Source organism: Phyllobates terribilis, unplaced genomic scaffold (assembly GCF_046119375.1).
Source record: "Phyllobates terribilis strain yellow unplaced genomic scaffold, ASM4611937v1 Scaffold_2__4_contigs__length_985480577, whole genome shotgun sequence".
NCBI lineage: Eukaryota > Metazoa > Chordata > Amphibia > Anura > Dendrobatidae > Phyllobates > Phyllobates terribilis.
Genome location: NW_027362762.1, coordinates 111,366,817 through 111,379,240, shown reverse-complemented (window position 1 = coordinate 111,379,240; position 12,424 = coordinate 111,366,817). Strand labels below are relative to the sequence as shown.

Below are 12,424 nucleotides of genomic sequence, written 5' to 3'. Positions count from 1 at the left end.
CAGACCCAGGTACCATTAAAAAAAAAAAGAATAAAATAAAAAATATATATATTCTCACCTTCTGACGGCCCGCGCAGCGCTCCTGCTTGATTCCCCGCACTTCGCGGTTGAATGAAGAAGGACCTTCGCTGACGTCAGAGTCATGTGACGGGTCACGTGACGCTGACGTCGGAAGGTCCTAAAGTCTTCACTGCCGGCAGCCGGGACCGAGCGAAGCCGGACACCGGGGGCCATCAGAGGGTAAAGTATATATTTATTTTTTGACATTCACACACTATATAAATCCATGCCGGTTGCATGGATTTATATAGTGTGAAGTTGACAAGCACTTTCCAAGTGATGCTAAAATCGCTTGGGAAGCGCTTGTCAACCCGCATGCAGAAATGAAAGTGAAGACCGCTTCACACCCGCATGTCCCTGGCAGGAAACCGCATGTACAATCCACATGCGTTTTTTCCTGCCAGAGAGATGCAGAAACGCTCAGGAAAAAATCCTGAGCATTTCTGCATCGTGTGCACATACCCTCAAGGTGACATTCAAAACTAAAACTCATCCAGCAAAAAAAAAAGTCTTCATTCGACTATGTCAACAGAATAAAAAAAGTTATAGAGGTTGTCCACTACTTTTACATTGATGACCTATCCTTGATTTGAATAGGAGGCGAATGTGTAGTACCCTGCCGTGGCCAGTATCAGAAGATAGTGCAGCACCGCAATCGAGCAGTTCAAGCCAGCATCGGCCGCCAACACAGAGAACGGGTGATCAGCGGGGGTGCGGGTCCCGATCCATCAGAAATTGATGACCTATCCTGAAGATAGGTCATCAATGAAAAAGTAGTGGACAACCTCTTTAAGGCTCTTGGAAGAAGGTGAGAAAAAAATAAAAGCACAAAAATGGCTGCGTGTTAAAACAATAAGGTGTTCTGCAGAGTTTCATAAGTTATCCTCAATCCTAGTGTTTTCCGAAGTCCAGTCTTCATAGCCCCCAACAGATCATGCTTTCAGGATTCAGATGAAAGAACTTGTGTCAATTCATGATGCCTTGATGATAGTCCCATCACCCATGCGAATATTTAACGCAATCCTACTTAAAGGGGTTGTCCGGTCCAAATCGATAAGTCTGCAGTAACTCTGTGTGACTGCAGACTTAAGAATCCCACAGTCAGGGCCGGCTCCAGGTTTTTGTGGGCCCTGGGCGAAAGAGTCTCAGTGGGCCCCTTTAACACATACCACGATTCATGATGCACAGATACCACAGAGAAATATATATATATATAGTACAATGCAAAGATTTCACTTCTTACATTACATGAGTGATATCTATTGTAAATTCCACAATAGCTCAGAAACCAGCGAATCGCTCCACGCAGTATACTGGCCCCCATAAAATGCTCCATACAGGATACTGGTCCCCATATAACACTCCATACAGGATACTGGCCCCCATATAACGCTCCATACGGAATACTGGCCTCCTATATAACGCTCCATACAGGATACTGGCCCCCATATAACGCTCCATACAGGATACTGGCCCCCATATAACGCTCCATGCAGGATACTGGCCCCCATATAACGCTCCATGCAGGATACTGTCCCCCATATAACGCTCCATGCAGGATACTGGCCCCCATATAACGCTCCATACAGACTACTGGCCCCCATATAACGCTCCATGCAGGATACTGGCCCCCATATAACGCTCCATGCAGGATACTGGCCCCCATATAACGCTCCATACAGAATACTGGTCCCCATATAACGCTCCATGCAGGCTATTCCCCACACATAATGCCCCACGCAGGCTGTTCCCCCCACATAATGCCCCACGCAGGCTGTTCCCCCCACATAATGCCCCATGCAGGCTGTTCCCCCCACATAATGCCCCATGCAGGCTGTCCCCCGCATATAATGCCCCATGTAGGATGTTACCCCCCCTTATAATGCCCCATGCAGGATGTCACACACCCCCCTCCCTTATAATGCTTCATGCAGGATGTCACACACACCCCCCTCCCTTATAATGCTTCATGCAGGATGTCACACACACCCCCCTCCCTTATAATGCCCCATACAGGATGTCACCCCCCCCCTTATAATGCCCTATGCAGGATGACACCCCCCCCTTATAATGCACCATACAGGATGTCACACACTCCCCCTCCCTTATAATGCCCCATGCAGGATGTCACCCCCCCTTATAATGCCCCATGCAGGATGACACCCCCCCTTATAATGCCCCATACAGGATGTCACACCCCCCCCCCTTATAATGCCCCATGCAGGATGTCACACACCCCCCTCCCTTATAATGCCCCATGCAGGATGTCACACACCCCCCTCCCTTATAATGCCCCATGCAGGCTGTCACCCCCCCCTTATAATGCCCCATGCAGGATGACACCCCCCCCTTATAATGCCCATACATTTCGCACACCCCCCTCCCTTATACTGCCCCATGTAGGATGTCACACAACCACCCCATATAATGCCCCATGCAGGATGTCATCACCCCCCTCCCTTATACTGCCCCATGCCTCCATACAATAAAAAAAAAAATCAAATACTCACTTCACGTCTCACCTGCTGCCGCTGCTCCGGACTCCAGCGTCAACGGCCTCATCCCGCTCTGCACTGTGACTGCTCAGGAGAGAGCGCGGTGTAAAGACGTCACCGCGCCCTCTGACCCGAGACGTCACAGTGCAGCAGCCGCGGAGGATGCAGGAGCTGCAGCGGAGGCACGGGGAGAGGTAAGTATTGTGCCAGGGCCCTGAGCAAGCAGGGGGGAGCGGGCGCTGACACCGCTCTCCTCCGCTCACGGGTCCCATAGCGCAAGCGGTGCCCGATGGTGAGGGGCCCCCCCGCCTGCTCAGGGCCTCGGCATTTGCCCGGGTGCTGACGCCAGCCCTGCCCCCAGTGCACGAACTGTGCGCTGTGAGGATTCACAGGTTTCTGAGCCAGGACCAGAGGGTATGTATGAGTAATATATACTCCCGGACAGAGGCCGACAAGTGGGCGCGGCCTCGCTCCATACGCTCGCGCCCTGACTGATGATGCGTCCGTCCAGTGGGCGTGGCCAACTAGAGGGCGCGGTCTCGTTACATACAAGTATGGAGAGAGGCCACGCCCACTAAATGGGCTCTTGCCAGGAGTATGTATAACACATACATACCCCCTCTGTTTCCGGCTCAGGAACTCGCGAATCCCCACAGCGCACAGTGCGTGCGCTGGGGGTATTCGAAAGTCTGTAAACGTATTGATTTGGACAGGACAACCCCTTAAACCCTCATTTCGTAGCAGCCAATTTTTGCAAGTGTGCCTTTTTAAATTTCTTTACCTTCTTCCAAGACCCATAACCTTTTTATTTTTCCGGTGACATAGCCATATAAGGGATTGTTTTTTGCGACCTCAGTTTTTAATGACACCATTCATTTTCCTATACAATATACTGAAAAAACACAAACAATACAATTTCGCCTTTCTTTTTATGACACTCATGGTGTGGTAAAAATGACCTTACAACATGATTCTCCATGTCAGCATGAGTTATTATTTTATTTCAGTAGTGGAATTTTTTTTAAATTAAATTTGTGAAAAAAAAAACAAAATTCAAAACATTCAGATTTATGTCAGCATTCTCTGAGACCCGTAACGCTTTAATTTTTCTGCTAACTGAGCTGTATGAAAGCTTGTTTTCTTGTGTGGCGAGCAGTAGCTTTTATGTATACATGTATTTTGATCACTTTCTATTGCATTTTAGGTTGGAGGTGCGGAGACCAACAAATGGCAATTCTGGAGTTTCTATTTTTTATGCTTTTTGGTGTTAAATAATTTTATATTTGATAGATTAAACTTTTATAAATGCAGCAGCAATACCAACTATGTTTTACTACTTTTTTTATTAATCATTATTTTTAATGGGGGGAAAAAACTGAGGGATTCCAATTTTTTTTTCATATTTTAAACCCCCCCTTCCCCACCAACTCTCCCTTAGGGGATCTGAACCTGTCATTTTCTGTATACTGTATATTTACAGTACATAGCTAAAATTACCATCTCCTACCAAGCCCAGCCAGTGGGTGCGCTTCAAAGGAGTACACACATGGCAGCCATGGGGGCTTTCAGCAGGCTGCCGGCTGCCATGTCTGTTCATCCGCACCCAGTGATTGCATCGCTGGGGGAAAAGGTGGGAGCGATGGGTGCCCAGAATGGCGCACCCCCGAACCTAAACACCGCTGTAAAAGATTAACACTGGCATCTAAGTGGTTAACAGCAGTGATTGGAGCCTATCTCTCATTGCTGCTGTTACAGGCACATGCTGGCTATATAACACAGCCGGGTATGGCGCCAGATCAGTTTCTGAACCTGTTACATTCACTCGCACCCAACAAGCACCCTAAATGTACAGGGGATATTGAGAAGGGGTGAAATAAAACCTTTCAAAACCAATAAGACAAAAAGGAAAAAGCATCAAGTGCATAAAACATATTTGGAAAACTTCCTTCTGCATGATGTGTGCACAGAATGCAGAACATGGATTTATCCCTGGCCTTCACTGCACGGCATGAGAAACTATAATTCAGATTGATCAAGTTGTAGATCCAGCATATGTCAACTATTAACAAACAGTATAGTTTATCCTATATTTCGATTCATATAAGAATGTCGCCGCCATGAGTGACCGTCAAATTTTTGATGGACTTCATGTAACACATGCGCACACCGACAAAAGTACCTGCACCGGGAATATCTTACCACCAAGGAACTGCCCCTACGCAAATATGAATCACTTCAGCTTCAGCCAATGAGCTGCCAATTACTGGATACTTATTCCAGAGTTATACAAGGATATTAGAAGTGATATAAGACGCAAATGTGGAAATAATAATATGATCATAAGATTAGGAATGAGACGTAATAAACATGGTATATATTGTGTGAAGATGCACAAATGTCCTGGGTTTATTTTCCCAATCATATACTGGATATACAGCTTGACATTTCTACACGAGTGGTTAGCACTTGACTTGCTACTGTAAGCGACCCCCGGAGGAATCTGCTGCTGTCAACTGCAGGAGCTATCGATTATTAGATGACTTTTATAGTTGTTGTGGCTCTTCATAACAATATCAGAGAGTCTTCACTCATTAATATTCCCTTGTCCATGCAGTATCACACTGTGTGTCGCGCTTGGTGCCTTTTTTTTTTTCATTATCTAAAATTCTATCACATCTTTCCCCGCACTTGATGGTTTATTTAATCAGCCATCATGTGACTAACAGCCGGGGGTGGAGCGATGCTCCACCCAGGGCTGTTAACCAGTTAAATCCCGCTGTCAATGACTGACAGCGGGGTTTAACACGCGCCGGCCCAGAAGCACGCACGTCTTTAATCCCACCCATCAGCGCCTGTCACATGATCGCGGGGCAACGATGGGCTGCCTTGACAGCCGGGGGTCTGCTGATGACAATGATAAGAGATACAGCTCACCATCATAGGATTCCCATGTAGATCAGAGCATGGAGGGTGTCTATGCCTGGATGCAATCAGTGGCAGGAAAAGGTAGAAAATCCAGATTCACAAGCATTTAAAAAAATATATATATATTTTCTTTATTAGTGAATAATAGTAATCCAGTGAAAAAATATTTAAAATTCCAAATTCATAGTTTGGCTACAGGATCCATGGAGAAAGCATAGGATCTATGAGTTTCACGTGTGTAATACCCGTTGATGATCCCTCTGCCTGTCAATAAGAGACTCCTGTGAACGCCGGCCCGTGGCTGACGTTCATAGTAGATTGTGATTTCTGCTATACATAGCAGTGCTGAAGCCCTGCTATGTGTAGCACAGGAGATGGATGATCGCAGCTTCAAGTCTCCTAAGGGGACTATTGAAGAAGTAAAAAAAAGTAATAAGTTACAAAAAAAAAAAAGTTTTTAAAAATATGAAAAAAAATATGAAAAATAAAAAAGAACACAAATGTTCAAATCCTCCCCCTTTTGTCCAATTAAAAATAAAACAATAAACAAAAAAAAAGACACATATTTGGTTTCGATGTGTTCAGAAATGTCTGATCTATAAAAATATAAAGTAAATTAACAGTGTAACGACAAAAAAATCAAAAAGCCAGAATTACGTTTTATTGGCCGCTGCAACACTGCAATAAGAGGCAATCAGTATCAATAAAACGTCAGCTTAGAGCGGAAAAAAAGAAGTCCTCACACAGCCCCAGATCTCGAAAAAACAAAAACGTTACGGGTCTCGGAAAATGGTGACAAAAACAAAAAAAAATTTGCTTACAAATTTCCAATTTTTTTTTCACCACCTAACAAAAAAATAAATAAATCTATACATGTTTGGTATCTGTGTACTCATACTGACCTGGAGAATCATAGTGGCAGGTCAGTTTTACCATACAGTGAACATGGTAAATAAAAACCCAAAAAACAATTGTGGAAATGAACTTTATTTTTCACCGCACTTTGAATTTTTTTTTCCAGCTTTCCAGTACACTATATGGTAAAATGAATGGTGTCATTCAAAAGTACAACTCATCCCGCAAAAAACAAACAAACCATCATATGGCTATATGACCAGAAAAATAAAATAGTTATGGCTCTTGGAAGAAAAAACTAAAAATCGCCTGCTAGTGAAGGGATTAAATATAAAGATTGTAGATCGGAAGGGGTTAAAATACAAACTACTTTTGTAAGAATATTTATTGCTGCATTTTTGTTTTGTTGTTTTACTCGACGGATTGTATTCAGCTATAAACAGAGTCTATAATTTAAGGAATACTGATACAGTAGTTTTACCGATGAATGCACAGAATTATTGCTTGTACTGTTGTCTGCTTTCATTATTCTTCTGAAGATAAAACATAAGATGAGAACAAACCGCCCTTTTTTTCAGCAATAATAAAATGTGTGCTCTCAATTTACCCAATAATATACTATATCAGATGAAAATAACATACTTCTATCTTTGTGAAACTTTTTGCATGTTTTCACAGCAACAAATATCTCTTCTCCCTTCACTGGTTTGCCCTAAAAAGAGAAAACAAACAAAAATACTGTAAAAACAAAGTGTACATAAAGTTAAAGTTAATTTCCATGGGCTATCCAACTTTAAAATGAAAGAAAAAAAAGTAAAAAAAAAAAGACACTAGCAGATAGTAAAAAAACAAACGATATAGCAAACAGTAAAAACAAAACAAAAAACTGAAACACTACTCTCCAATGCTGATGCCATGACAGCATTCGATGTTGTTTGCTACAATAAACACCTATGTACAGTAGTGCTCAAAAACATGAGTTATGTGCAAAACCTTTCTACTAGCTTTTATTTCCATGCATTGGGAACATTGCACACTGTTTTCTAATTCAAAACATAGAGAGAAATGTATATAATTTTTAACTACTTTACAGAAAATAACAAAAAATAAACATTGGGCTGTTCTAAAACATAGCAGTGTCTGCATTTGTCTTTACAAACTCACAATATGTACTCTTTTTTTTAGGATTCAGCCTTCCTGTGAATCACTAACTTAATATTTAGTTGTATACCCACAGTTTTTTAGAACTGCTTCACCTCTATGCTGCATAGAGTCAACCAACTTCTGGTCCATGATCCCAGGTATGCGGTAAATAGGTCCGGCACCAAAGTAAGAGAAACAAGCCCATATCATGATACTTGCACCACCATGCTTCAGTGTCTTCAGAGTGTACTGTGGCTTGAATGCAAAGTTTTGGGGTCGTCTCATGAACTGTCTGCGGCCCTTGGACCCAAAAAGAACAATTTTACTTTCATCAGTCCACAAAATGTTTCTCCATTTCTCTTTAGGCCAGTTGATGTGTTCTTTGGCAAATTGTATCCACTTCAGTACATGTCCTTTTTTTTTTTTTTTTTTTTTTAACAGTGGGACTTTGAAGGGACTTCTTGCTAAGAGATTAGCTTCACACAGGCGTCTTCTGTCACAGTACTCACAGGTAACTTGACACGGTCTTTGATCATCCTGGAGCTGATTATTGGCTGAGCCTTTGTCATTCTGGCTATTCTATGATCCATTCGAATGGTAGTCTTCCGTTTTCTTCCATGTCTCTCTGTTTTACTTTCCATTTTAAAGCATTGGAGATCATTTTAGCTGAACAGCCTATCGTTGTGTGCACTTCTTTATAAGTTTTACCCTCTCAAATCAACATTTTAATCAAACTACGCTGTTCTTCTGAACAGTGTCTCGAACGACCCATATTTATCAGGCTTTCAAGGAGAAATACATGTACAACATGTGCTGGCTTCACCCTCAAATAAGGACCACCTGATCCACCCCTATTCCTTCACAGAATGATTGACCTCACTAATTGAACTCCACACTGCTATTATTTTGAACACACCCCCTTTCAATTAATTATTCAAATCCACAGACTCAAAAACATGCAGATCATGAATGCAGAGTCTGGTGGTTTTCTTAGAATCTACTGCACCAACTGGTAAATTGTTTGACACGTGGTAGTATAATTTATACCAAAAACAGTGATTAATCTGGCTAGTCATATTATACTGCTATTATTTTGATCACTACTGTATAATCAAAGAGAATATATGGAGGGCACTCCCAAATTTCAACAAAGAACTTATACAAGGAATGGAAGCAACAAGCCCAATAAAATAGCAAACTTTATTTCATAATTAATTGACAAACATGACTAAAAGAATCCAATAAAAAAAAGTAGCGTAAAAATCGATACCACCCAGGACAAACCCAATCCAGAATACAATTAAACAGTGCACAGAACAATATAACTGCAAAAAATGCAGATGGCCCAGTGGCCACAAAGCTCAACAAGTATAGTGTTGAATATTTTTGCACGAATGTGCTTGGATAAGGGGTTATCTGAGCATGCTCGAGTCCTAACCGAGTATCTTTGGATTGTCCGGAAAATATGTTTGCGTCGCCGAGGCTGCATGATTTGTGGCTGTTAGGCAGCCGCAACACATGCAAGGATTGCTTCTTTGTCAAGCAATCTCTGCATGTGTCGTGGCTGTCTAATAGTCGCGAGACATGCAGCTGCGGCGACGCAAACATATTTTCCAAGCACACCGAAAATAGCAGCTTAGGACTCGAAAGTTCCTTATCCGAGGATATTCGCGCAACACTAATAATGAAGGTACATAACCAAAGGTGGTTTAAGTAATAGAAAATGAATGTGGAAAGAACCCCCCTGGAAGAAGCTAATGCAAAACGCGAGTTGGAGTTAGTCTATTTCCACCCAAGATCTTAACATAGATCCCAACCAGATAAGCTGAAGATACACTACACAATGAGATTCATATTTGTACACAGGCTATGAATGGATTGTAAATTTACCCTGATACATAGGAATACATGTGTGTTAGTCTATTTTATATCTGGCATTCTGTCACATGAACCAGGTGTTGCTTCTGAACCAGGAATAAAATCTGAATCACTCTCAGATGCACAAAAGAAGTGGGCTATAAACTACTTTCAAACTGGTACAGAGTTCTCTTTAAAATGTTATTACCAAAATCACAGTGGTGTATTATAATAATGTAAACTTGCATTTATTCATTTGTGCCAAAATGACTAAATCTGTCCTGATTTTCACATATCACCCTCAAAGGTGTCTATACCGGTTCCATTTACCCTCAAGTTGTCATTAGGACTGTCCTCCTTAAGATCTAGTGTTCCTACTCGATCTTGGGCAGTGCGGTCTCTCTCAGCTGGCTTCCTGCCGGCATAGATCTGCTCTGGGGCTTGTCTGGAACTGAGCTGCTACTGTGAAAGATGATGTCATGGAAAGTCTCCTACATTGCAGTACAGCGCTCATACCAGGAAGCATTGGTGTGCTGATAATTAAGGAGAGCGATGTACTGCAGGATGGGGCTGTATACAGAGTAGTTGAGAGGAGTGATGTACTGCAGGATGAGGATGCATATAGTGAGGGTGAAAGGAATATGTGCAGCAGGATGGGGCTGTGTATAGAGGGGCTGAAAAAAGTGATATAAAACAGGTTAGTGCTGTGTAGAGAGGGTTTGAAAGGAGAGATGTACTGCAGGATAAAGCTAGGTATAGAGAGCTGAGAGAAGTGATACATTGAAAAATAGAGCTGTGTCTAAAGGGGATGAGAGGAGTGATATAGTGCAGTATAAGGCTGTGTTTATAGGGTTTAACAGGAAAGATATACTGCAGAATAGGTTAGTGTACAGAAAGGACTGAAAGGAAAGATATACTGCAGCATGGAGCTGTGTATAGAGTGGGCTGAGAGGAGTGATATACTGCAAGATGAAGCTGCATATAGAGAGGATGAGAAGAGAGATATACTGCAAGATGGGGCTGTGTATGGAGGGGTTGAGAGGAGTGATATACTGTCGTATGGCTCGGTTTATGGAGGAGCTGAGAGATATACTGCAGGATAGAGGTGTGAATAGAGAGGGCTGAGAGAAGAGACATACTAAAAGATGGTGCTGTGTACACAGGGGCTGCGAGTAGAGATATACTACAAGATAGGGCAGTATAAAAATATAAGCTGAATGGAAAACTATAGGGCAGAATTAGGCTGTATATATATATATACATATATACACACACACACACACACACACACACACACACACAGTGGCTTGCAAACTTATTCACTCCCCTGGGCTTTTTAACTATTTTGTTACATTACAACCTGTGTTTAAATATTTTTGCAATCAGATTTGTGGGTGATGCATCAACACTAAAGAGTCTAAGTTGGTGAGGTGAAATGAGAAAAATATAAGAATAAATTTATGGGATCAAATAACTAAAATTTGGCATGTGCATATGTATTCAGTCTTTTTGCTATTAAGCCCCTAAAAATTTCTGGTGCAAGCAATTACTTTCATAAGTCACATGCTTAGTGAAAGGATGTCCACCGGTGTGCAATCTAAGTGTCACATGTCTGTCAGTATATACACTTTACCTTTTCTGAAAGGCCACAGAGGCTGCAACACCATTAACAAGAGGCAACACCAACCAAACAACACCATGAAGACCAAGGAGATCTCCAAACAAGTCAGGGACAAAGTTTTTCAGAAGTACAAGTCAGGGTTGGGTTATAAAAAAAAAATATCCCAATCTCTGATGATCCCCTGGAGCATCATCAAATCCATTATCCTCAAATGCAAAGAACATGGTACCACAACAAAGTTGCCAAGAGAGGGGTGCCGACCAAAACTTTTAGCCTCGGCAAGGAGGGTATTAATCATAGAGGCAGCACAGAGACCAAAGGTAACCCTGAAGGAGCTGCAGAGTTCCCAAGCAGAGACTGGAGCATCTGTCCATATGACCACAATAAGCCATACACTCCACAGAGGTGGCTTTTATGGAAGAGTGGCCAGAAAAAAACTTTACTTACACACTGAAATTGTAAGGCATTCCCCAAATGTATGAAGGAAGGTGCTGTGGTCAGATGAGATCAAAATTGAACTTTTTGGCCTCCAAGGTAAACACTATGTCTGGCGCCAAACCAAAACAGCTCATCACCCCAAGAACACCATCCCCACAGTGAAACATTGATGGCAGAAGATAAAAATCAGCCAGGCTGTTCAGTAGTAGAAAATGCACTTAGTTTAGTTTCATGATAATTCAGTTAGGTGGGGCTTATCAAGAGGGGGAAAGGAGTCTGCAGCACCGAGGAAAAGCAAGTGTTGCTGGGAAATGTAGTTTTAGCAGACAAGAATATGACCGCCTGTTCAGCTATGTAAAGTTGAATGCATAGTGGGACAGATAGAGATGAAAAAAAGCCAAAAAGTTACATGAAAGAAAAAGTTTGTTGTGCTTAGCCTGTTTATTAATACTATATATACATTTACTGTGCTTTGTAAAAAATAATGCAATTGTGAGAATAACTCTTTAAACTACACATGCTGATGACCACGATTCCCTCATGCTGTTGGCGCTGCTACAGTACTACTATCCTTCAGATTTCTTGGGACAGTCTAGTCTTGGCATTTTTTTGAGACAGGAGTGGAGAATTACCTCTATTCACCCTTTCAATATATCTATGAAGCCTTACCAAATTTCAATTTTGCAACATCAGGTTAACACATCTAGAGGCAGCATTTCAGCCTTTTGATGGCACCCCGGCCTCATTATTTTGGACTTTGTTTCCAATAATCTTGATGATTTGTTCCTTAAAACCTGGCACTACTGTTTGGAATTTCAAGTAAAAACCTAGTTCAAAATACTAATGCTCCCCTTGCAACATCCTAGGAAGGTTGGCGGATGGCTTGGTGGAGGGAACCTTCTATCCTTCTCACAACTGTTTTTTCTCGTTTTCCTTTTCTTCTTACTATTTTTGTATATCCTTCTTGTGCAAACCCTCAACCTTACTAGGTTTACGTGATGTGTGTTTAGCCTCTGACATATTGTATATA

At 42.1% G+C, this 12,424-nt stretch overlaps 1 protein-coding gene across 1 annotated transcript in view; it reads right to left on the bottom strand.

Moving 5' to 3' along the window:
* B3GLCT (beta 3-glucosyltransferase) overlaps positions 1-12,424 on the bottom strand; it is a 506,218-nt gene that overhangs the window by 36,819 nt on the left and 456,975 nt on the right. Inside the window, exon 10 of the mRNA XM_073662497.1 lies at positions 6,978-7,047. Coding sequence (XP_073518598.1) covers positions 6,978-7,047 — 70 coding nt within the window. The remainder of the gene's footprint in view (positions 1-6,977; positions 7,048-12,424) is intronic.